Here is a 26,698-nt window from a genome sequence, read left to right as displayed (position 1 = left end):
TTCTTATCATTATAGAGTGGAATTCCTCACTGTTCGTCAATTTGTTGACTACGAAAAAGCTTTTGACAGTGTACAAAGAGAGACCACCTGAAAGCTACTGAGACACCATGGAGTTCCTACCAAGCTAGTGAACATCATTAAAAACAACTATACAGGCTTGTCTTGTAGAGTCTTGTAAGAATTTTGAACATACACTGGCCAGAGAAGGTCAGCAATAATGACCCATGGTTGAAAACAAAGCAGCTCCCAGCACCAGACGAAATTGGATGGAGAAGATAGGGATGGATTGGGCACACATCACGAAAACCTGTATCTAACTCCACCAGAAAGGCTCTGACTTGGAACCCCCAAGGGAAGAGGAAAAAAAGGCAGACCAAAGAACACCTGGCGGCGGGATCTCCAGTCTGACACCAAAAGACTGGGATACACCTGGTTGCAGATAGAGAAGAATGCCAGTGACCGAGAACTCTGGAGGTCCCTTGTCGACGGCCTTTATCCCAGTAAGGGTGTCAGGCGAAAGTAAGTAAAGTAAGCAAGTTCATGACAAGGTGGCTTGTCATACAACAAACCTAAAATAAAGGTTTTTTTTAATCACTTTACAGGGACTTTAAGGTTTCTCTTTAAGTCTAAGAACTTAAAAAGCGCTAATCTTGTTTTTAACATTGTTGTTTTTTGTTTGAATAAAGCAGTGAAATGATTCAGATTTTTAATCAGCATTTCTATAATTCATCAAGAATGAGCTTCTTTTTTGTCACTTTTTTTCATTTAAAACTATTTTGTTTCATTTGGGGTATTTATAGCATACTCTCGAAAACTAAGGCTAACTAACTTCCTTTTTGGATGCAGACCTGCTTTATTCTGATGTAGCTTAAGAATAGCTAAAATAGCACAATATTCCTCCCCTCTATTGTTTAGTCCCAGCGGTTGCGTCACTGCTCAAAACATGCTGAGAGACATAGCAACGTAAACCACACTGGCAGTGCCACTTTTTTAGTGAAAAGTGAAAGTACAATTACTGGTCTGTAAATCTACTCAAGTAAAGGTAAAAAAGTATTTAATTTAAAGGTAATTTAAGTGCTGAGTACAGTCGGCAGAGCTTAGATCAACTTACTCTTTACAGAGTTGAACTAGCTCTGTAAAGTCTGTCTTAACTAAGGCTACTGACTTCCTGTTTGGATGCAGATCCACTTTGATTTCAATGTCATATCAAAGATTATGACATGACCGCAACCACAGAAGAAGAACTTGTCATGGATTGAAAAAGGCATGAGGGAACAGTAAAAAGGTAAATATTTGATAACACAAGGTGCAGATGACTTTTATCTCGTCCACTGAGCTGTTCTTTTTCAAGGACCAGTAAGGGACTTATTTTTTGAATCCCTGTGGCTGCAGCAAGCTGTTGCATTGGCTTAACCAAATGTGCTGAAAGGGACAAAAAAGCATGTGATTAATACTAGTAAAAAATAATGTACTGAATATGGGCATTTATCACATTGTGATCAGTCCATTAATGCTGATAGCATGTTTTTAACAAAAAAAATGGAATGTTTTTAAGTGTTTCAGTTACATAAAAGTGTCACTTTGCCAATCGTGAATTTGAAAAATGTATGTTTGAGGTTGAATCATACATCTTGTGTTACACTTTTCTCTCTTGTATCTTTGAAGAGATCTTACAATGTGTATAATAGTGTCTTATGAGAGGTTGTGACATTTGAATCATAATTAAAACTGATGCAGAATGTACTTTTTTTAATCTACCCAATTTAACAATATTAACTTGAGTTAGCACAAGAACACACAAAAACTCATATCACAAACAACATCCACTGTGAAGAGCTGTGGCTTTTGAATCCAGGAAAAGCTTTTCTCAGCTCTCTCGGAGCTACAGTCAATGTGTACTTCTCCAAAGTCTCCATTTGCCTTTTCAAGGCTTCCTTTATCTCACCTCGATACTTCTCACATGTGAGTCGTTCTTTCTTAAGAGCAGAGGTGGCTCGATCAACTCTTTGCTGCAGCTCAGAGATTTTTATCTTTTCCTCATTGTGTGTGCCTTTGAGTTGTGTCTGCCTGGTTATGATCTCCACCTGATGAGCTTTGAGCTCAGCAATGGCAGACTTCTTCTCTGTAAAGCCCCCAGAGAGACCTTGGTACAAACACTCTCTGTCACACTGTCTCTCTACCTCCTGGAGTTTGGCCTTGACGTCTGCATTTTCTCCCTTTAATGTCTGCAGGTTCTTCTTGAGATGCTCAGAGGATGCAGAGGCTTCTCCCAGCTGGAATTTCAGAGCTTTTACTTCAGACTTGCTTTTTCCTAAAGCCAGAGTTTTGTCAGTGAGTTGTGCCTGTTGCATCTGAATAATTGCATATGCTTTAGCATACTGAGTCTTCTCTGCTGTCAGCTCATATCTGCAACTTTCTCTTTTATCCAGAAGCTGTTTTTGAGCAATCTGGGCAGCCTTGAGTTTACCATGCAGCTTACTGATCTCAAACTTCTGCTCTTGGAACTTTGTCTTTCTGCAGCACAGAGACAGTGGCTTCATAGTATAGTGAACAGCATTTTGCCTGTTGATCTCTGAGGTATGAGGCCTGCTGGTTAACTTTCTCCTGCAGGGAGGAGAAAATCTGTTCATTGCCTTCAACTTTAGTTTCAAGTCTCTGATTTTCCATGGCCATGGAGCTGATGTCTCTGTCTCTTTGCAGAACTTTCTTTAGCTGTTCATCAAGGCGTTTTCTCAGCTCCTTGTTTTCAGCCAAGCTCTCCTTCTCATGCTCTTCTGATTCCATGTGCAGAGGATGGGACACCTCCAGATCCTTTGTGACCTTCTCTATCACTTTCTTTTTCTCCTCCAGCTCAGCAGTCAGTTTATAGGTGTCTTGAGTCCGGTCTCTGCTTGATATTATTTGTTTGGATTTTGGATTTAGAGTTTGTAAAAGCATGGACATTTTAAAATGGAAAAAAGATCATTTCAATACAGAACTAACAGTTGATTAAAAAAACCTTCAATCAAACCTTATTTGAGGTTCTTTTCATCCTTTATTTCTTTACACAATATATGTTTAGGCTACACATTCATACAGGTGTATCTTAAAAAAATATTGTTTTTTTTGTTTAATCTTGATGATTACAGCTCACAACAATCTTTAACTCAAAATATTACAATATCACAAAACTTCAGAACAAAAGAGGTTTTATAATACAGAATAGTCGACCTTCTGAAAAATTATGCACTCAGTAATTGTTTTGAGCTCCTTTTACACAAATTACTGCATCTATGTGATGCGGCAGGGAGCCAACCAGTCTGTGGCACTGCTTAGGTGAAGCAGGTTGCTTTGGTAGCAGCCTTCAGCTCGCCTGGTCAGGCCATTTGGCTGATCAATCTCCTGGTAGACAGCTGATAGTATTGACTCTAGACTTGATAAAACACAGTGGACCAACAGCAGCAGATGACATGGCGCTCCAAACAGTGCTCCCCTCTCTCACAGTGATGTAAAATAAGTTCACCACTGCCCCTTAATGTCTCATTTAAATTAGAAAAAGGAAGAAAAAAAAAACAAACTCACAGACAGCTCAGTGGACAAGTGAGAAGTCATATGCACCTCCTGTTATCAAACATTTACCTTTTTTCCTGTCAACTCACTTCCTTTCCAATCCAAAAACCCACAATCCCATTTCTTTATTCCGTGGTTAAGTTCATAGTAAAAGCTTTGATGTACCTATGAAAGGCGATATGTATACAAACAGGTTAAACATTATTATTCAATACATATGTGCAACAACGGTTCAAATGAACAACTGATGACATGTTTTCTAATAATGATTATAATTGTAATGATACATAGTCCAATCTCGGATTTCCCAACGTTTTTTCAAGGACAAATTTTATAGGTGACTGCTCAGTAACACAATGATTTCATTTTTCATTTCCCTTGAAGTTGCTGTACAAAACCACTAAAATGTTTCAAAGTGTGAAAGCTGATTCCATCGCTAGATGGCATCGTCAGTCGATGTCACAAAGACGTAACAGGCTGATACTCAAAAATGTAAGCGTGCATTATATTAATTCAGAATTAAGTTAAACAAATGCTTGGTTCAGTAAATCCAGGCATGGTTTTTGGTAAACTTGTTAGACTTTGGGCAGATCTTGGTTACAGTTTAGTTACCATAACAAGTGAAGGTAAAATGGGAACTAATACAAGGGGCAGAACTCTATGTATTTGAATAATCAAAATGAATGAAATACAAGTAAAAACTGGTAAATACCGACTTTTACCAATACCAATATTTCCACAAGCAGTCTGGAAGAAAATCACGCATGCGCACACGATGCTTTTACCGAGACTGGGATCATAATTACATTTCTATGGGCAGAGCGCGAACTCACCACCGGTCTCGCTGCAAGTCCCAGCCACCAGGATATCTGCAAATGTAAACTAACATGAGTCGTTTTGTAAATAGGTAGTTTCTACCCTGAGGAGACTATAAACGTCGTGTTTCTTCATTGGACAATCTTTCCTTTTCTACCTGGCGCTTGTTTCATCCGCAAGCCTGCCGTGGAGCGGTTGTCACGCAGGCCGCGAAAAGGGTCTTGTTGCTGGGAGGGGACCATTCAGACTCGCCTCCCTCGCAGTTAGCATTATTAGCTGGCTATGATGCGTCGCTGCTGCTGGTGTATTTTCTACACTGCAGGCCACTGTAAAGCGAGGCAGGTCCTTGGTTGATTGTTTACCCTGAAGAAACTGAAGGGTGACTTGGAAACACACCACACCTTTAAGGTAATGTCTTGCCAGCTAGCTAACGTCATTCATGGGGCCGATGAATGCAGTGCTGCTGTTACGTTACAGTACACACTAGCATGCTAACCGTTAGCCGTTTGGTTAGTTCGCTGCTTTACATTTGCATGCATTGCCGTAGCCAATTTATTGTTAGGCAAATGTGAACAGGGTCAAATAACAGTTGTCCCCTTACTAACAGGGTATCATAGCCATGAAACACTAACGTCGAAATTACAGCTAATCCCATTAATTAGCAGTTACTTAGCCTTTCTTGCAAGCCAGTCGTGGGCCGTTCACACAATGGTGAGGTGGGTTGGGGAAAGGCTTACAGATAAAACAACATTTACTCAAGCGAGTTTATTAGCAAGACTAAGCCGATGCTTGTCCCTTTCTTTCCTAAGGTTGTCATACTATGAATTAATTAGTAATGATAAAATGCCATGATGTACTCATTGTTGTGGTGAGTGTAAATGTAACAATAAAGTTACTAAAAAAATGACCAAAGCTACGGAGAATAGCCGAGCAAGAAATCCACTTGGAGGAGCATTTGGATGTCAAAGTGCACACATTTATGTAGACAGTATTTGTAAACATGCTTAACCTTACACCCTGCAAACAGAGGTTGATCGTATCAGTCATTCTAAAATATATAATGTTATACTGAAATATACATGTACAAAGAATGCTAAGATTATAGAAATCGTTGGATCACTGAAAGACCAACTGGATATGAGTCTTAACTTGGCAAGTGCTATTACAGTTGTGCTGCTGTGTTTAAGGGATTTTGCTTACAGATTTGGTGGTTTGAGTGAGTAGAACCATCAGCATTAAGTAGTATTCCTATGTTGTTTTTTTACAACTAATGCAGGGATTTATTGTGAGGAAGTGTGTCTTTAGTCCTTTAGTAGCTGACCAGTCCAGTTTTTTAAACTATTAAGCAAGGACTCTAGGACTTGCAAATCTTTCATATAGGATTTGAAATAATAATTCTCATCCTGCTTGCCAGGAAGCTACTGTAGTACTTATATTCTCAGCCACCAGATGTAATCCTAATGGACCACTGAAGGGGAAACAACAGAACCCAAAGAACAGCATTTTCCTTTATGATACACAAACAAAAGATACAGATTTTATTTCATTATCTATTAAAGAGTCATTCTAACAGAGTATTTGGCCACTGGCTCAAGCCATGTATCGAAGAATTGTTCCTTGGAAGTCTAATGCCCTGTTATTTGGCTGTATCCCTGACTCAGCAGTATGTTTATTGGTTATGTTGTGACTGTAACATATTTATTTTTATTTTCAAGGATGGATGTTGATTTGTGTGCTGGCGGGGACAGTACCAGGAGAAAAGTGGATTTGACCGGCGCTGCAGAGGGAACAATGGACGTCGTGCCATTGGAGATGTATGACTCTGCCAGGGCAAAAATAGCTGCCAACCTGCGATGGCTGTTTGCCAAAGCCTATGGAATTGGTAAGTATTCATTGAACATTCACATAATACAAACACATGGTTGAAAATCTTCTTTAGGTTTACAACTGGCTTTATGACTTATAACAAAGTTGTAGCCATTAAATCCTACACATTTACATTTATTGACCTAAGAGGAAGTGCATTTATGGCCATAGAGAGTTTACTAGACCTGAGATAGCACTTTCTGCAGCTTGTTTTCCTCCTATAGCTTTTTGGTTGTTATCGCATTAACAATGTGTTTACTCTTGTCCACATACTGTTGTCTGCAGATTGTGTAGAGCTTCAGTGGTGACACACTGACAGTCAAAAAGAAAGGGACAAACATATTTATGTCTGTGAGCAGTCAAGCCAAGACTAATTCCTCCATGACGCTTGACAACTGAAACCTCCGCCACTGACTCACTAGGTCCCTCCATTCTTGCTGGATGGCCATTGAGGTTGAACCCAAATCAGGCTGAGTGACAGGTAGTGAGTGAGTGAGGATTAGGCTATGTTTGTTAGGCTGTACTCAGAGCATGGAAAATACTGATCTGCACTGCCAGTTTCTCACCCTCTGTTAAGAGGGTACCAGCATTAGAAATATGCCTTGTCTTGTCTGCTGCTGTGACAGTGAGGATTTGTTTCACACTGTGCTAAGTTATATCAACTTCTTGTGGCCTTAGATATAAGAACCTTCATTATTCTATGATATTGATGGATGAAAATATTTGTTTGCATCTGTCTTGTGCTGTTTGTCACATTTATCTCTTTTAATTTTTTTTAAAAGGCAAAATGATTTTATAGTTAAGTATAATTGACTTAGTTACCAGTGTTGAAACTTATCAAAAAGTAATTAATATAATAATCCTTTAATTAAAAACTAGAGTCTAGGTGCCAAATATTTGAAAGAGATTGCACATGTTATCTTTAGAGATGCACAAATGTTTTAGTTTGACATCAATATTGGCCAGTATTAGCCCTTACTACAAAAATCCGCTGTTGCTGAATAATGTGGGCAGGAACAGAAATCTCTTTCAGATGTTAATCTGTTGTGTCCTAACAATGTAGTGCTGGCATTCACAGTTTTTCATGGCTCAAATTGTGGCAGAGGTGGTACTATTCTGATCATGTGGACCCTGACCCTTCTCGGGGTTCTGCAGGCATGCTCCACCAGGATAAAAATTTGTACTTTTAAAGTTATGTAACATCAATCTAGTGCACATTGAGAGCAAAATTAAGAGGCTGAATCTTTTAAAAAAATATTTTGCACTACAGTTGTTTGCTGTTGTTGTGCTTAAACCAGAGATGCATTGATTCTAAATTGATTGACCAATTCTAATTCTGAATGGTTTCCTGGCCTGGCCTCCTGATTAAGATTTTGGATGATAGCCGTTTTTGTCCTTTAAAAACAACTTCTATTAAAATCAGAAAGCTTTTTTACCCTTTTTAAATGGATGTTCAATATTAGGTCCATACTAAAACACTGATGGTCAGAAATGTTTTTTTTAGATCATGTAACGTACATGATCATCACTGGTTTTAACTGAAACTAATTTCCACCAGAAAATTGTGTTACACCTTTTATTTCTTTTTGCCTTCATACCATAAATTACTTTATGCTGGATTTGTTTTATATTGGGAGTGCATGCATATATAGGTGCAGCGAGCTTTCTTTCGCCCATCCTACTGCATTGAGTGAATGTGTTTCCTTAAAACGTTCAAGTGTCCTTTAGTTTGTGCATGTCTGAAGTTCACACATGCTCTGATGTGTGTGTCGCTTTAGTTCATGCAGCACAGTGTTTGTCATGGGCATCTGCTGCAAGGATGAAAATCTAGGAAACTCTCTGTCCTTTTCCTCCTCTTTGGAAGTTTTGGCAGCGACTACATGTACACTGCTGCTGATACAGCGCCACCCAATCAGTGTAATACTGCGATTTCAGTTAAAAATGACATCCATCCATTGCGGGGTCAGGAACCACTTGAGTTTTGAGGAGAGTGATTTGAAACAATGCAAAATAATTTGCACAATTTGTAACAAGGCTGTGGCTGCCTTCAAGGCAGTACATCAATGTATGGAATCGTTTGAAATTCGCACTGATGTAGATATTGCGAAATCAACAAGTAATAGTGTAATCTGTAAACATGATCTCAATATTAATCAAAATAATAGTAATTATGATTTTGGCCAGAATTAAGCAGTCCCACTAGAAACTCCAATCAGCCCTGCAGCCCAGTGTTTTTTGTACCATATGCATTAACATTTAGATAAATCCTATTATGTGAGAATGTTGGCAAAAAAAATTTCAGAAGATAGATAGATTTAAACCTCTAAACTCAGATATTGTATCTGAGATTATCCTGTTTGGTAGGTGTTCAATCATTTGGTAAAGCCTAAAAGTGTTACAGGATTAACATTGCATGATTTTGCTATTGTGTTGTTACCGCTGGGCTGCCATCTACCTTGTGATTTGCTTAAAGCCATGCAAACATCCAGGAGAAGTGGGGGCCTTTCTATTGCATTCAGTTCCATCATCTTTGCATAGCACTTAAGTGAAGTCAGTTTAAACCTCCGCTTTCTGATGTACAAGTCCATCATTCACTGCTTTGCACTGCCATGCATTTAGAACCATATCATAAAAGCCAAAACAAGCTCTCCATTGTGTACTCCTTTCTCCTTCATATATGTGGTCATTATGAAGATTTCTTTAATGAATCTCAACTATTTATTGTCAACAAATGACAGTAAGATATGAATCTTAATGATCATCCAGATTGTGGATAAAAAGCTTCTTTTTTCTCAAGCCATCATTTTGCTCTACTTACTGCGAGGGTCATTACTTAAACTCATATTTTTCCTTGAGTACTGTGGCTTGTAGGAATTTGCTCAGTTCTCAGTCTGTCATCATAGGCCCTAGCTAATCATGCAGGTTGAAAGATGGAGCATGACAACGTTGCTGTACAAACAAGGATGATGCATCACACAGATCAGCATGGGTGGGGATGCTGTTCGGCCAAATAGAGCAGACGTTAGCCCTAAAGCTTTGGTGGCCTCAAGAGACGCATCCCTCAGATGCAGCAGCAATTAACAGCCTCCCATGTGGACTGAATAAACTTGGCCCATTTCATGTTCACCCTATGGCTCATAATGGTGTTTTCTGCATGCCTAATGCTACCAGTTTTTTTTGTGGTTTTCTTGTAATTACTGACACACAGGAACAATGCAATGTAAACAAAGAGACTTCCTTCTATATTTCAGGTGCACTGCTGTGTGTTATTGTAGGGTTATCATCAGGGATTTGGGAGCATTTGGTTCCTGTTTGGTCTTTGATCGTGCAGGACTGAGTTTGTGTACATGCCCTCCTGTCCTACTGCCCTCTGTATGAGCCACAGCTGCTGCCCACCTGAGCAAGCGACTATCAGACACACCAGCGAGAGTGAGCACCTGTCACAGTTGCTGGTCTTCACCCTGCTCTCCCCTGCTTGTGCTGATCCTGGTCTGGTGCTTCCTCACGGTTGGATGACTCTGCTGTTTGTAGCACATCCTGGGTCTCAGCCCTTTTTCTCATGCTCCACCCCATCCCAGCATTTATCTGCCTGGCTTTTGGTGGCATGAGGATGGGGGGCAGCTGCCACACGACATCAGTGTCTGTGGAATGAAGTCAAACGTGAAGTCTCGTCCTAACCAGACCCCTTTGTTATCCCACACAATTACCCCCACTGTTTTAATGGGTTTATTTACTCCAACTCAGTTCTTCAGGAATGACCCACACTGCTGGGTGGCATGGTTATATGCTGTTTCACAATGACATCCTTGTATGTGACATGTGTATGCACAATGGCAGACAGCATATCGATGAAGACTTTGTTGTAATGTATGTTGAATGAAAGTTATAAGATAGATGTGATCTGACCATGAGAAGCTACTTCTATAAATCCTGCATTGTTGATCAATTAATGAACAGTGCTGGCTGAGTCTTACATGAATATCAGTATCATAAGGGAGGATTATTGCTCTTCTTCATAATAGAGGCTTTGTTAAATCAACATCAGTAAAAGAAAAAATGGTGTTGAAAATGTGATGTTTCTTTCTGATGACGGTATTAACTCACCTCAGCCTGCAAACTATGTAATTCTGCTTCTCTTTACTATAGCTGGGCTCTGCAGTGAAGCAAATTACTGTATAATCATCAAGTCTAACTTTTAGAGTTTGTGAATGTCAAAAACTAAAAGTTGATAAAATGCACTGATTTATCAATTACAGCTGTACTTTTCATTTGGAAATGATAGGGCACAGAACGTTAAGCAGTTGCTTACTGTTACTATACCTGGTTAGAACGACTAACATTCCCGTTGGTAGCTCATACTAGCTGTTGTTTATTAACAGTTATTGCATTTGGCTGATGACAGGCCTCAGTACATTTTTGCTGGGGTTGGATATATGTGATTTCAAAGTGATTATTCAATAACTGTTTCATTCTGTAAAACTGTAATACAGTTTTAAAGTTTTTTTTCTTCGACAGAAACAACACATAATTTCAGTGATTTGTTGCTAATCAACCAGAAATCATGAGTCAGGATGTTTAGTATTTGAGTCAAGTTAAAAATTAAAGTGGTCAGATTCAGTTATCCATAGGTACCAGTTTTAATGTTTCAGAGGCCTTTTATGTAAACATAAGTATGATATTATATCAAAGCATAAGAACTATAGCCAAAATATCTTGATCAGGAGATTCCTACTTCTTCAGTTTTATCAGTAGATGACAGGCCTTAAAAAAAAACCTTGTGATGTAATGTTCACAGGCAAAATCCAAAATAAGTCAAACAGGAGAGGAGTCCATCATTCGGCTTTAAAGGAATAGAAGAACAAAGAGTTACTACTTTAAAACCTAGGATCGCCCCCTTTGATGTCAAGTTTGTGATTATATCACGCTGTATTTCTGATTCAAAATTGAATGTGCCCAATAGTAGTACTTTCTGCACATTTACTGTTATATTTTTGCCCCTAAGAAGATGGTTTTCAAAAAGACCTTGTTATGGCACAGCTGCATTGCTGCAGAGTAACCTTGCCATTTTATACCCCTAACTGAAACAGTAACAATGTGTCTGATTTTGACTAAGATCACTATAACAACTGCAAAAGACTTGCAACTGACCCTGCTAACATCTGCTTTAAGAGGACAGAGGCCTTGTAAATTTTAGTTAGGTTCATGCCCATTTCTACGTTTTAATCCTAACCCCTAGTTTTTGAGTGTCCCCTTGCCTTTTGAAACAGTTACAAGGGTTAGTTTTGAAATCCTTCCAAACCAAATGGGGCAACCATTCAAGCTCCTGATTCTTCATCAGTAGTTGTTCACAACGTTATATAAACCAATGCGATGACAATAATGGACATTTCTAAAAGAGTTATTTTAAAAATGTTTGGAGTCAAAAGGACCAGTCGCATTGAAACAATATTAAATTTTGATATTAGATTGTTGTAATTTTCAAATCTTGCAGATGACTGGCAATGATCTGGGTGATTTTGCATAACACTCAGTTTGCAGTAGGGGTGGGACAAAAAAATCGATACACTGAAATATCGCGATACTTCCTGGCGTGATATTGTATCGATATTTTAAAATGCAGTGTCGATATTTAATCAATTAGCTAATTATTCACTTGGTTGGTGCGGTAGTTTGTGGTGTAATTTCACCCCCTGACCACTAGTTGGCGGCAGGCATCGCTAGCTGGCAGTTGACTCTTGCCACTTCTCTCTTGAGACAACGAGATCACACGAGACTTGCGGTCCGCGTGAGCCGGTTGTGTTCTATAGATATCTATGCTTGTACCTACCCAGCAGAGTGACTTCTGCTGCATTCATAGTGGATGTGTGGACCTTTTTTGGTTTCCAAAACATTAAAGACAGCACAAACTTAGACAGGAGTTAGACAGTCGTTTGCAAGATATGCCACGCCAGAGTAAAATACTGAGACAACACAACAAATCTACTAGTTAGGCATCATCGCGTTAGCACTACAGCTAACAGCTAACGTCAACAAACAAGCCCGTTGAAGCTACCGCTGGTCTCTACTCATGCAACCATAATCACAGTCGTATTATTTGTAAGGACCTGTCCCGTGTAGTGTCATTAAGACGGCTTCGGTAACACAAGAAAGAAATACTGGCCTGTCACGTCATGCCCTCCGCAAAACACAGTCCATCAGTCTTAAAGCTGGACATGACGATCAGCTCGTCTCCCATAATCTACCTCCACAAACACATTATGTGATGACATAAAAAACTGATAAAATATGAAATATAAAAGACTGGAGTACATTCACTCTATAACAATTTATTCCCCTTTTCTTAAAAAAAAAAGAAAATCACGGTAGCATTTTAATTCAGTGCAACAAATGGGGAAAATCCTCATCTTCAGATTGAACAAAGATAGGTAAAATGCGAGATGATGCAGGACTATATATTTTTTAAATAGCTTAATTCTACATTGTTAAATTCGATATTAACTTAAAATTACATAATAAGTTATACATATATATACTACACATATATGTATAGACTTTATGCACTTCATATTCAGTATTTAGCTCAGTCTGTGTCAAATTCTGTGAAATTGATACTAAATTGTTGTGAATAAACCAAGAAATCCTGCACTTGACCATTTTATAACTATTTTGTATTCTCTAGTTAGACATATTTTGTGATGTATCGTTATACAATTTTCTTGCAATATATCGATTATCGCAGTATCGCTGTATCGTGATAATATAGGTATCGTTGACCATGTATCGTGTATCGTGTATCGTTTCGTGAGGTACCCTGTGATTCCCACCCCTATTTTCTATACTGATTATCGCTGCTTTTAAATACAGTCCAGGCTTTTGAAGAGAGAGTATAAACAGCTGGTTAAAATATATTGCTGAATAAATCCTAAAAACTGACTCACATGTGATGTGTATTTTTCCTGATATAGTCTGTAGGCATCATTATCATTCATCTTTTTCACTGGTGTTTAAAAAGCTAACTAAAGATTGCAAAAATCAGCAATATTGTAGAATCGCAATTTAAATCGAATCAGAACCTAAAAAATCGTTAAAAAATCGAATCGGGAGAAAAGTGAATCATCCCAGCCCTAGTTTGCAGTGTACCTAGGGATGGGTATCAAAATCCGGTACCAACATGGTACCATTACCAACACACCTGATACTCTCAGACCAGATTATAACATAGTTATAGGGGCTTCGTTTCAGTATTCCACCCAAATACGACCCTCTGCCACTCCAAAAAAAGGAAGAAATGCGTTATGGAATGATTTATTTCAGCAGTGAATGAATGTCTTTAGTTTTGTTGTCTGGAGAAATGACTCTGCTCTGCTAGAATGTTCCTACAGCAACACTGACACATTTACATTATTGTTTGACTCTGACGCTGGTATATACATTTTACTTGAGTCTGAATCACTTATGATACCGTGACAGCTTTTATTCTGATGACAACTTTCAACACCCTTATTTTCTCTTTTAAGTTTTGATTCAGGCACTATTGAGGCACCGGCACCATTTAAAAAGAATCAGTTTACCTCCAATTTCCACATATCGCAACCAGGCCGCGATATGCCGGCAAATCGCACAGCAGAGTGAATCACTCCCTCTCTAGTCTATCAGATCAGTTCCACTGCCCGTGCTCCAGTCCGGCAGCAGCACGTCCCTAGAACACCACTCTGCTCCACTTCATTCGAGGTACTCTGCAGGTGTATTTTCAGCACCGGCCGTGGCCAAACTGCATCAATTCCTGTCAATCAGAAAGCTCCGAACAGGAAGTCACAAGCATAGAATATCTGGTTCTTTCAAAATACAACACAGTGTATGGACTCTCGATCATAAATCATCACTATATCAACATTACATCTCATTCTGCAGCCAGAGCAAAGGGTCACAGAGAGGTCAGTGGGTCACAGAGCTACAATGGTGCCATTGACAAGGAAAAGTTAACTTTTGACACCATTTAGCCAGAAATTTTACATGAAACCACATGAATCCTGGAATGGATGATAAATTAAGCCCAAAAGGTAAAATAGTCCACTGTTGATGTAATATTCAAGTGTGAGCTTGCAGTTCTCCCATGTTCTCTGCCTGCCTGCGCCACAGGCTAGCACTTTCATCAGAAAAATCCCAACTGATACACAACCCTTAGTGTACCTCCAGAAAATCTCTGTTTGAAGGGCCACGATTACTGGCACTTCACCTTACCTCTCTATTCTGACAAGAATTGGGACATCCCTTCCAAGGCATGAACATGCAAAACGTAAGGGAAGGAGCAAGTGGTGATTTGGGATGAAGCCATACAGAGCACAAAGTTTGTGTTTAACATGTTTGTAAGGATGTGACTCTCAATTGTCCAGAACTGGACAGCTCTTGGCTGATCATGTTCACTCTTGCTTGACAATGTTTATATTTATCATTATTTGCTATTACATTTTTAGATAGATCTCAAAACCAAGTTTGTTTGCTTCCCCATTTTGCAGTACAACATTTATGATCTGTGAATTCTCATCCACAAAAGCAGCAGCAAGAAGCAGCCTGCCTGCCTTCCTGTATCTGTGAGCAGGAGATTGCTGATGAGTAGCTTTCTTTATTCTGTCAGTCAGAGCAGACACCAAGAACTCGCCACATACACACATACCGCTTATGCTGCAGCTCACACATAGATTTAACAGAACAAGGATGTTTCTGTCACCACACTGTTTTGTGTGGTGTGGGTTTTTGGACAGGTTTTGTGCAACATTTTAGAGCTTTTTCAGGCCTCAATAAAAGGTTTATCTTGCAGTATATATTTGGTCTGTGCATGCCAGAAGTGTAGTGCTTCATCTTTTGCCCTTATATGGCTGTGGGCTCTGGTTTTAAAATGACCTCACAGCCAAAGCAACTGATTTTCTTGTGTAGGTCATTGTTTTCTTTTAGTGTTTGTGGTTCCAGTGTTTTTAAACTAGCACTGGCAAAACCCACCGTGTCACCTGAGATGACTGCTTTCACTGAGGACTCAGCTTAGAAAGGATCTGTTTCCAATGTACTTCTGAAGCAGTAAGCTGTGACTTACAATAACACATGGCCATGTTTGCTCCAAGTAAACTTAAGCTGGCATACAGCAAATATTACATGTAAGGCACTTTAAGTTGTAGCAGTTCTGTCGCCTGGTGACACCGTAGATCTTTGATTAGTGCAGGATTTGACAGACAGTAACTTTAATACTAAAGATGCTTGTTGTCATTTTTTTTCATTTATAATTCATTCATTTACTATGAACTAATTATTATTTCTGCCTTGAAAGGAAAAATGGGATATACTACATCTGAGGCAAATTGTAGTCTATCATGACTCATCTAGCTGATCTTTTAATTTCAGACCATATTCCAGAGGACTTAAGGGACCCGTTCTACACGGACCAGTACAACCAGGAACACATAAAGCCTCCTGTCATCCGCCTGCTGCTGTCTTGTGAGCTCTACTGTCGTGTCTGTGCCCTCATCCTCAAGACAGAGCAGGCGGCCTCCCTTCAGTCCCACCTGTCCGTCATCCAGGCTCTCTCCAGGAAGGGCATTTATGTCGTTGAAAGTGACGATACACCGGTCACAGATGAGGACCTGGCTGGTGTACCAATCAAAATGGTAAGTGGTTCAACATTTGTAAAAATAGCAGCTATTAAGTTTTAGCATATTTTCAAGGTTTTTTTTGTGACCATATTCAACTTACACTGCTGGTTCTGGGAAAAGTTGGTATAACAAAAGTATTTGCTCTTTTATTGTTCCACTCATACGGCCTAAAACAGGACACGATAAGATTTTACTGAACCTTACTTGTAGCTCAGATTGCCTGTCAGAGAAGAAGGAAACCAGGCCAGCTATAATAACTTTGCACATTACCTTTAACATTCCCAGGTCTTCCTGCTTCTGATGCATTATCTCACCACAGTGAAACCAGAGAGAAGAGATTGCTTTTATTCTTGTCCATCATTACAACTAATGCCAGCTACTCCGTGTAAAACTTAAAGTGAAGTAAAAAATACATTAAACCTTGTTATTTCATAACAAACACTACATTTAAGTAAGCTTCAGACATATTTTGTGGCTTGACTTAGTTAAACAATGTACAGATGAATTGAGTGTGCAGTTATCAGTTTTTATTCAAATTAAGTGGTGAAATTTGAATGTTACTCAAGCTGGTCATGCAAGGACATCCATGCAAAATTTGACTGTGATTGTAGTTGATGTTTGTTGATTGGCTGTGGCATTGTAAAATCTTTTCATGTAGTTTTCCAAATACATTTCTCATGTTGTTGGTAATATATTAGAAAATTCTTACTCCAATGATAATTTTGAAGTGAAAATGGTAGCATTATGTTGCTACCAACCTAATGTAGCTGCAGTGAACAATTCTTACTCAACTGGAAATACAATCTTCATCTTATCTAATCATTAGAAAGACATTTTTTGAGTAAGAACATGAGGTGAATAACTGTTGTTCTAGATAATTTTATCCACTGCGTTAACAAACATTTTTGATTTGTAAGTCATCTGCTATTATTTTGACAATGTTTTGTTGTAAAAGGTGAGAAAATAGTTGCAAATGTTGCCTGAAAACGTTTTGAAAGCAAAACTAGCATATTCAGATTGTTTGCATTATGAGAACAACAATTAACGTAAATTCATTCAGTGAACAGCTATGAAAAAAAAAACAAATGCTGAGCTGAAGCTGAACCAATAAAAACAGGTCAGTTTTTGTTCATGTTTGAAATAGTTTAGTGATTTGATAAAGAATCCACAATGCTGGATATTTTCCTATTATCTAATCTGCCAATATTTTCAGACTCATTTGAACTGATATGGATACAGATAAACACACCTTTTATCGTAGAAAACACCAAGTGTCTCCTGTGCAAAGAGAGGCAGAGTTGAGTAAAGGTGAGAGAAGAGCAGGGAAGTAGACAGTCTGGTGGTTGTTTTATGCTTCGGGCTTCATTCAAAATGTTTAAGGCTCATCGTGGGCCCCCTCGAGTGTGTGACACCCTAGGCAACCACTTACACATGATGGTAGATTTGTACATTTTGGCAAAAGTAATAGCTGATACATTGGTTGTAAATATCTGAAGAAATATTCATATCAGCAGATATTGATTTTTAATTTCTTAAGCAAATTTCTGCTGATGCCCATATCTAGCAAGTGATATTGTGCAACCCTAGTTTTGATAGAGAATTTTGTTTTACCAAGTATGTGATTTCAGTCTCTTATGGACATTAAATTTTTCTCTTACACAAAGGTGCAAAATACAATACACTTCATTCTAGGAGTCCGCTACATGACGATCTCACATTGCGAAGAAATAGAGTGTATCAGTGATCTGCTAAAGTTGTTTTATTATTGTTTTATCATTTTTTAGAATCAGTTCTATTACTTCTGTTTCTTTTCCCCCTCTCCCTATCTGCTTCCTAGCGCAGCTGTGATTTATGGCTACAAATGAAACTGAAACTTGAGACTTTTAGTACTTAGGAAGATTTCTAACTTTCATATGTGAAGCTGTGTGTTGGTTTTCTAAACAATCAGCGTGCAAAAAGCATTTATTTGCACAATCTGCTTGAAGTTGGTGAACTTTTTTTGATGAACCCACAAGACAGCATCCTTAACTGCCTGCTAAGTTCATACAGGGAAGGACCCACACAGGAAAGTGTGGCAGGAGCAGATACTATTATTTTAACTGTAAATATTTGGTCCTTAAATAATCTTTAGACCCCCTTAGGCTGGCCACACACTACAGGATTCAAAGCCTGTTTGAGTCAAGATTTGATTATTAGAGGCCGGTGACTTCTCAGAATGATCCATTTGCTCGGGTGTGTTGGTGTTAAGAGGTCTGTTCTAAGAGCGACTGTTGGGGATATTTTTTCAGCTACATTTTGTCTTTGTGTTTACAAAATTTGCTGAATGCCAGAACTTGAACATCTCTCCTGCCATTTATCCAGCATGTTTTTTTTGTTCATTACTGATTTTTTTCTGGAATACAAATATTTTGAAAGTCAACTGTTAATTTGGGAAACTATTGACTTTGATCTTCTGACCCTTTCTAAAGTCATCACGTGAGTTTACACCTTTAATGCTTTTACAAATCAGCGTGTACATAGGTTAAATTTCTGTTTGTAACCTTCATTTGTTTAGGTATGACCTGAATCAGCAGAGATGCGCCAAAGTACAGTCAGTGAATTTTAGATAGCACAGATAAACACACACACAGACACATACACACCCTCGGTCTCTGCAAATGGGATCTAATGTCTCACATTTTCACCACCACAACACTTCACACTGCATACAGTAAAAACCAACCAGCTCACTTGCTCCCAGCCATCTTCCTACCCTTTTGTTACCATAGCAACCAGCGATGATGTGTAGAGCAGGCCCTCCTCTCTGCAGGCCGGCTCGTCAGGGGTGTGTGCCTGCGCTTCCTCTTTGCAGCCTGACAAAATAATCCATGCAAGCCTGAGTGTAAGCAGCCAGACACAAAGCCTGGTAAGGAAATAGAAAATCCTCATCAGGACACCGCTTATCTCTGATAGACTGTCCAACACCCCCACTTTAAGTTTGCTGACTTAGCAAGGCGTTTCCATAGCAACTTGCATTTTGTACCCGCAGACAGTTCCTCTCCCCCATCTCTGCCTCTTTTGGGGCAACAGCTGGGACTTGTTAGACCATCATAGCTAGCAGGTACTCTTTTGTCCACTTGCACTTTGTACATGTGTGCATGTGCAGGGTCTGTCTGTCAGTCAGCATTCACACATCTCATACAGCTCAAGGCAAAAGTAGTTCCTGCTCCCCATGGAGCTCCACGGTGTGCTGGTAGAGGGCAGAAAACAGAGTGAGAGGAGAACAAAAGATTGAACTGCACATCATGCTTTTGTATGTGCCCTTTAAGTATGTTAAGCACTGAAATTGGTCAAAGCAGGTCACATTGCGCTAAAATTGTCTTGCAATGCTGCAGTTTTATGTTTTATAAACATTTCATGCTTTGGTTAACATTGTATTGCTTTGGTTAAAAAGAAAAAAACGTGTAGTTATACATGACAATAGAAGGTTTTAAGGCTGATAGTAGTATATGAGATTAAAATAAAATAACTACCATGTACTGACCAGTAATACCTTTTGCTGAGGAACATGGGTTATAGTTAATAAAACTGTGTGAATTTGCCAGTGACTTCCTTATTTAAGGCAAGACTGGGCAATATGGCCTTGAATTTATATTAGGGTGTTTTTATGCCTTTTGCATAATACTAAGTTAAAAGAGATGACGCATTTAGATGCATGTTCAGGTGCTGCTAGGCCCTTCTTTCTCCTAAAACAAGCCTGTGATTTCATACTGAATATAAGATCACAGAATAATGATAAGTGTCTCTCTGTTCATTTCCTTCTTAACCTCATATGTAGTTTGAGGTTGAATTTCTCTGTAGCTGAGGTGTCTCAAACCGCTACTGTTAACACCACATTTCCTAATCTGGCAGTTTGCAGTCAAAGCATTCAAGTAAAATGCTAAAAACAGACTTGTATTGTAAAGAACTTGTCTGAAACAGCTATTTATCGTAGTTTTGGCTGAGCTGTAGCAGAAGTGCCAGTAGGGGTATAGAGCAATCATGTTTACAACTGCTTCTCTGACCTTGTTTAACACCACAGCCTGCTTCTTTGAGTCATCTTTAGTTTTTTAAGATGTGCTATTACAAATTGATGCAGTGCTAGGCCCAAGATCAACCTGTTGCCGTTCATAACTTGTGTCAAAGCCCCAGAAAGGTTGATAGAGATGCTTTGCAAAGCGAGCACATAGGGTGGCGGAGCAAAACATGCTGGTGATGGTACTCAAATCTGAGCTGTTATCTGTCACTTATCACACTGCTAGGCTAACAGTGGCACCAATTATGCCTAGTGTGTGCACTATACACAACACATGCTTTAGAACCTGTGATGACCATGTTGCAAAAATTAAGAGATTTTACCATTGACAGTATTGATACAGTTGGTCCGGCATTTATTGTTTCCTGTATGTTGGTGACCTCATCATAGATCCCAGTATTTGTAAGAAGAACAGATTAAACCAACAGTTGTACTCTAATGAAGTCCTATTTTCTAATCACAGTGCATCATTGCACTTTTTCTTTACAGGACAGGTGTGGAAGTTAAATTCTCAGTAATCACTGAGATCCTGGAACACCCTAATGGGACTTAAATGAAGTCTGCAGACGGATAATCATACATGTTTCAAACCCATATGGCTATGTCAGTCTTTTAGAAAAAGGAAATGAAGGACAAGGAGTTACAAGTGATGAGATATTCTTTGAACCAGGATCATTTTTTCAAATAATTTGGTTGAAGGCAGAGCTTAAACAGCTTTAACAAAAGATATGGCTAGGTAGAATGATTTATGTAAAAATGCTTAAATTGTCTTTAAAACACAAAACAGCTCAGCAAAACATTGGGCTAGCTAATGTTTGAGTGAATCCAATGAGCGAGCAGATCTAGAGCTCCTTTTAGCTTTCTTTACACACTTCATCTTTTCTTCTCTTTCTTATAACTGGAAGTTATTTTCCTGGAAGTTGACTTTCACTTTTATTGTCTGCGTGGGTTGTGCTGTGGTGAAAGCTCTGAATACCTCTCATTCATTATGTTAACAAGCCTAATCTCTGAGCACTTCCATCAGCAATTGGATTATTCTAGCTGCATGTTACTCAAAGCACTGACTGAAACAATATCATGTCTGTACTTGCTCTGTAATGGATTTGGTTGCTTCCCTATTCTTTGTTTTGTTTACAAGGAGTGACCCTTAGTAACAGAACTTTAATTAGAGGGAGATTTTAAAAAACAGAAATAAAAGCCCAGGATTATGTCAGCAGATTTATGATTTAGCAATGCCTAGTCCATCAAGGGGAAATATTTTTGCTGGTAGACACCAGGTGTTGGGCATATTGAACAAAAAGTCCCCTGTTGTAACTCTGGATTACATTAGGATATCGAGAGCGACACCTATCTTGCTGAACTAGAGGTTTAACTTTTGATTAACCCTGATCTGTTATGTAAAGCTACAGGAACCCCAGCATTGTCTTACAACAGCTCTGGATTGGTCTTTTCCCAAATCAGTTAATCTCCTCCATTTATCCTCAACTGGTTCATAATCCACTGATTATTAAAATAGAATATGACCTTTAGATAATTGTTCTCAACCTGCAAAAGTAATGATTGAGATGTGCTTAAAACAGTAAAACTTGCTTAAACAGTGTTTTAAATTCTCTTCAGGTGTCATCCTACCCTGAAAGATGTTTAAAGTGGTTTATGAAGTTCTTTCAAAGCATTTGTGTTTATAGGTCTGGGACATGAGACTGTGTTTGGATTTTGTGGCTCCAGAGCAAGCTGAGCAAATTTGAATAAATTGGATTATCAGCAAGGATATCCTTACAACAAACAGACTTTTTTTAAAAGTATAGTTAATCCTTATTGCTTGTCAGTAACAGAAAGTAAATATGTAATTTAACAGTATTGCAAACAAAGAAGATGAGCATTTTAGTTTGTTTAGATGAACCCACAATAGATAGCAGCCTCAGTTTCTTTGCCTCAAGCTTTGATGTTAATGACATAGGAAACTGGAAAAAGAAATACAAACAAAATTGAATCATCTTGTGACTCTCTTTTCCTTGACAGAGTGCGCACATGCCCATGATCGATGCCCTGATGATGGCTTACACCGTGGAAATGATCAGCATTGAGAAAGTGGTGGCTTCTGTCAAACGCTTCTCCACCTTCAGTGCCTCTAAGGAGCTGCCCTTTGACCTTGAAGATGCTATGGTCTTCTGGATCAACAAGGTTTGATCACACTAAAATAAACACAACAGCACATGCAAATTTTCATTAAGTCCAAGCAATACTTTTTTCTCAAAATTTGTGCATTCTTATAATCCAAGTCTTCCAATCAGCACACTGTGGGAGGAATAACCTGTTCCTTGTTAACATGAAAGGCGCTGGGTTTTCTTGAAGCCTGTTTTTTATTGCTGCACAGAGATGAGCCAACAGATGGGACTGTAGATCTCAGACTCACAAGAGGCTCAAGCTCATGTTGCACTCATCATTCAAGGCCTGAGGCAGCAAAAACTATGACTCAGTGTCTCCATAAATCATCCTAATGTCCAACACTATCATTGTCCAAGAGAAGGGCAGTGTCCCTCGCTGATGGGCAGTTTCTTTTAACAAGTGGCAGACTTTTCCCTCCTGAGTTTCTATTGAATAAATTAATTATTTTGTATCTAAATTAATTTGGCCTCTAAGTGGGATAGGTATCCATCAAAATTTTCTGCTGGTTAAACCAAGAATGTCAAGTTGATCATGTACTTAAATAAAGGCATCAACCCTGAAATTAGTAAACATGGAACCAACAAGGTGTACTATTTATGTTTGATTTACAAAAATGTACAAAAAAAGACGTTATCAATATTATCATTGCCATGTGACTAATCACTGACACAGAAGGCTGAATTTCAGTTTTCTCATTTACATGGGTTTAATAAATAAGTTAAATTTGAATTTGTCCTTTGAAAAAGTTGGCCTCCTTAACCAGAGAGCAAGATTAGAAAACAATTTTCAGAGGGAGATTTCTCCTGGAGGACACTCATTTCCTTGCCTAATTTAGACTACCTACTTGTTATGAGTGTGCATGTGAATATTAAAATGCTGTAGAAAAAGAAAGCCACAACACAGTGGATACATAGAAGAGGGAGTCAAAATATCGCACCTCACTACCGTGTACTTGTAAAAATTCCATATAAAGATGAACTGGATTGGAAGCTTGCATTTGACTCGCCACAGGAACTTGATTAGTCAAGACTACAACCGTGGTGATTTTGAGACTTGACTTGAATTCAAATATCAAATTTGAATGCATATAATGAAATCTAAAGAACATATTTGAATTAATTTTTATTGTACGATATTTATCCCTGACAAGTATCTCATATTGCTAAAACTAATAAAAACTAAAACAAATCATTTTTACAAAATAAAAACTAAACTTCACTAACAAACTAGTTTTAAAAACATATTAAAACTAAACTAATTTTGAAACAAAAAGTGATAAGGGAATAAAAAAATGACAACTAATTAAAAATCTAAAATTACTATAGCCTTGATGATAATCACAATTATTTTGATATTGGGATATAGATTATCAGACATTATTATTACGGGCTGTTTACAATTATCTGCATCACATGCATTTGTTGAATTTTAACACACATTTTGAGAATACATTTAAATGCAATAAATAATAAAAAAAGTTTTAAAAAGTAAATAATGTGCAAAAACAATACTGATAATCTTGATGATCTTGTTTACATGATCATAGGAAGCCAAAATTATTACTGAAATTGAAACTCAATAAATTGCCCAGTCCTAGTTTCCACTGCTTAATAGTTGACTGGACTAAGACAAATATGTGTTATGAGGAAGAGCATCTGTCTGACCTCTCGGTGATCTGTCACTCAGCTCTGATACAGACACACAAATGTATTGTTTTTATAGTACCTAAGATGTCAATGTGATATCTGCTTTCTGAAGATCTCTGTGAAATCTTAGCTGCATAGTATCTTATGATGTGGGTGCTCTTATGATGTTGGTCTAATGACGTCTGGGTCTTGAAGTCTTATGAAGCTATTGGCTTATTATCTTGCTCAGTTTTGGTTATGTTCTTGAACTGTTTTGGATTCTGTTGATGTTGTTGATGTCATTGTCCTCTTATCTTTGTCTTTTGTTGTCTTTTGTTTTTAAAAGTACCATACAAAAAAGTCATTATTCTTATGATTATTACAAAACAAGGGTAAAAAAAAGCCTATCTTTGAAATAATTGTCATTAACGTCAAACTCAAATGAATATTTACAAGAACAGCATAATCAGAGAGCATGTATATATGATTTTTAGTTACCTTCACAACTCTGTTTTCTCTGAATAGCCTGGTTCTCACTTTGTCATGACTTGCTCCGCAGGTGAACATGAAGATGAGGGAGATGACAGAAAGGGAGCACAAAGTCAAGCATCACCCTCTGGAGTCCCCCAGCCACCAAAAGGTAAAGCCCCTTGCAGTATCTTCTGTGTGCTTTTGTTACAGGATAGAAAGCTGAAAACTACAGTACCAATATTTTGGTTTTCTACAAGTTTTACCAATAACGCCATATATCTGGGTTTTGGGACTTTCAGAAGCAACTCCCCATGAAGTCTTTATCCAGGTGGATAAAAGTCCTTATCAAGAAATAACTCTGTTTTAGAAACAGAATATTTTTGTTTCGATAAGGAATTTGTCACCCTGATTGCATTCTGGACTTACTCTGACCCTGCTCTCTTTTTCTCTGACCTGACCTGACAGTCTTTTTGCTCCTTCTGTTCCTTATCTGTCCCTCCTTCCCGCTCTTGTCCCTGCAAACTGGATAGTCTCCCTCCAAATGGTATTGGAAGCTTGTCCCTGTAAGTTGGATACCAGCCCCCAACCCCCTTAACCCTGTTCTCTCCCTCCTCTCCCCCTTGCACGCATAGTTCTGTGTTGATGTGCGCGCACACTCCACCATGGCTCATTCAAGCTCATTTTGTGCTGCTTGTAGCCAGCGTGTCAGCAAGGGGGAAGAGGCTTACAGTTACTTTTTTGTGATGCAAATAAGCCACCCAGGTGTAGGGTTATTCTGCCTTCTTTAATGAACTGCTCCAAGGATATTGTTATAGCTTTGATTGTGTGCTATGTCATTTCAAGCTCGAGTAGGCCGTGTGTAATGGCTGTGTTGTGTGTGGTTTTCGCTTGCCCAGTGATATTAAGAGTAAATCCATGCCCACACCTCTCCTGCTTTGCAGTTCCATCACTGGACACTACCTCTCACTGATCTGCTTTGTCATCTCCCTCTGCTCTGTTTCTTCTGCTTTCTCACACAGACGCACTGTTCCACATTGCCCTCTGGCAGTATTTCTGCTGTGTGTTTTTAGTGTGTAAGCCTGAAGTCATGCACAAACTGGCCCATAGCATGCTGGAGCCAGAGGAACTCTCTGAAGTGTCACAGTGTTACCCATAAGTCAGGAGATGCCCCCTTTAGGAGAAAAGTTCTGTGTAATTAGAGCTCCTTGCATTTGGGTGGCAGTATCACCTGTGACTTGTTGCAAAATTTGGGTCAAAATACTAAATAATGTGATTAAATGGCTTTTACACATGGTACAAATTATCAGATTACATTTTATAAAAGTCACATTCATGCGTTTTAAGAAACCTTTAAGCTGCTAAGCTATGATTTACAGTTTGTTGCCTTTACATTAGAGATTTGTTTATTGGTCCTGAGGTGGAGTTGTCTTGGACAAAAGGCTGCCACATAAAAATACACAACAGTGCATACATAGACAGACACAAGACATAAATTCACAGCAGTGCCCTCCCTCTCATTATAACTCTGCTCTTAAGACTGAGTTTAGGAGATCGGCTGATATGGTAATGAATGAGTTTTTATACATCTGTTGAGGTTTCCCCTTGTTTGTTTATCAGCACCATGTAACATCGACATGATGGGAGCAGCTCAAATTGAGAGTAGAGGACATGTTAGGGGTCAGCAGTAATTGTACATCTCCAGACCCGTCTCTAGGATGGCAAATAAGGGGGTTACATTGTTAAAAAAGCATATTTGAATATTTTGGTCTTTAGTCAACCATTTTGATTGATGTTGATTATACATCCATCCATTTTCTATACCGCTTATCCCATTCGGGGGCTGGAGCCTATCCCAGCTGTCATTGGGCAAGAGGCGGGGTACACCCTGGTCTGGTTGATGTTGATTATTTATTTATCAATATATCAGTTAAAACGGATCTGCTACTTGCCTTTTACACAGATGCACAGTGTTAAGAATTTTGATACGGATTCCTCAGATTGGCCTTTTTTTAAACATGAATGTCATAGAAATGATTCTTGCTACATTTTGAAGTTATAAATCAACTTGTTGGTGTTCCATGATTTAATGCTCACATGGTGTCTAAATGGTATCTCTATGTTTCTTGTTGCTTATAAACAGAATAATCATCCACACTACATACAGTAAACTAATATTGGCTCAGCTGCAGCTTTATTGGAAATATTTTGCATATCTTGGTATTAGTGGCACTGCATGGATAATGAATCTGTTTCTCTTTTACTTATGGATTGTCTGAATTCTTTTTACAAATTCATCAGCAGATAATTTGTCATTAAAACCATGAGGTGATTACCTGAATATCACATAAAGTCTCTGGTGTTATAAGCTGGGCTCTCCAGTTCACTAGCTCAGACTTTGTATGCAGACTGTATTTATGTTGTTTCAAATCATAAATAGGACTGCAGTTGAATTGTATTTTCAGTTTCTTGTGTGTACATGCCTAAGTAAGGTATTCAAACTGTATAATTTC

General features: G+C 38.5%; 2 protein-coding genes across 4 annotated transcripts in view; one reads left to right on the top strand and one right to left on the bottom strand.

Annotated features, from left to right (window-relative positions):
* Positions 1–1,805: 1,805 nt before the first annotated feature.
* On the bottom strand, positions 1,806–2,943 carry LOC121509752 (coiled-coil domain-containing protein 89-like). The gene is made up of 2 exons (XM_041787414.1): positions 2,609–2,943; positions 1,806–2,514 (listed from the first exon to the last, which is right to left on the bottom strand). The coding sequence occupies exons 1-2, from the start codon at positions 2,941–2,943 to the stop codon at positions 1,806–1,808; spliced, it is 1,044 nt and encodes a 347-aa protein (XP_041643348.1).
* A 1,434-nt stretch (positions 2,944–4,377) lies between these two features.
* Positions 4,378–26,698, top strand: part of camsap1b (calmodulin regulated spectrin-associated protein 1b) — a 42,463-nt gene continuing 20,142 nt past the window's right edge. For 2 of the 3 annotated variants that reach the window (XM_041786858.1, XM_041786856.1), the window contains exons 1-6: positions 4,378–4,773; positions 6,081–6,247; positions 15,625–15,887; positions 21,946–22,107; positions 24,277–24,357; positions 24,719–24,751. In XM_041786858.1, coding sequence (XP_041642792.1) covers positions 6,082–6,247; positions 15,625–15,887; positions 21,946–22,107; positions 24,277–24,357; positions 24,719–24,751 — 705 coding nt within the window. In that variant the 5' untranslated portion in view covers positions 4,378–4,773; position 6,081. The remainder of the gene's footprint in view (positions 4,774–6,080; positions 6,248–15,624; positions 15,888–21,945; positions 22,108–24,276; positions 24,358–24,718; positions 24,752–26,698) is intronic. The other variant, XM_041786857.1, reaches the window with a different exon arrangement.

This window comes from Cheilinus undulatus, linkage group 5, assembly GCF_018320785.1.
Source record: "Cheilinus undulatus linkage group 5, ASM1832078v1, whole genome shotgun sequence".
NCBI classification, from domain to species: Eukaryota; Metazoa; Chordata; class Actinopteri; order Labriformes; family Labridae; genus Cheilinus; species Cheilinus undulatus.
The sequence above is the reverse complement of the archived record's forward strand: the minus strand, read 5'-3'. Positions and strand labels throughout refer to the sequence as shown.

Coding starts and splice junctions, on each gene's coding strand:
- LOC121509752 (XM_041787414.1), bottom strand. CDS start 2,943: ATGTCCATGCTTTTACAAACTCTAAATCCAAAATCCAAACAAATAATA. Junction 2,515..2,608: donor GAACAGATTTTCTCCTCCCT/GCAGGAGAAAGT, acceptor TCTGTGCTGCAG/AAAGACAAAGTTCCAAGAGC.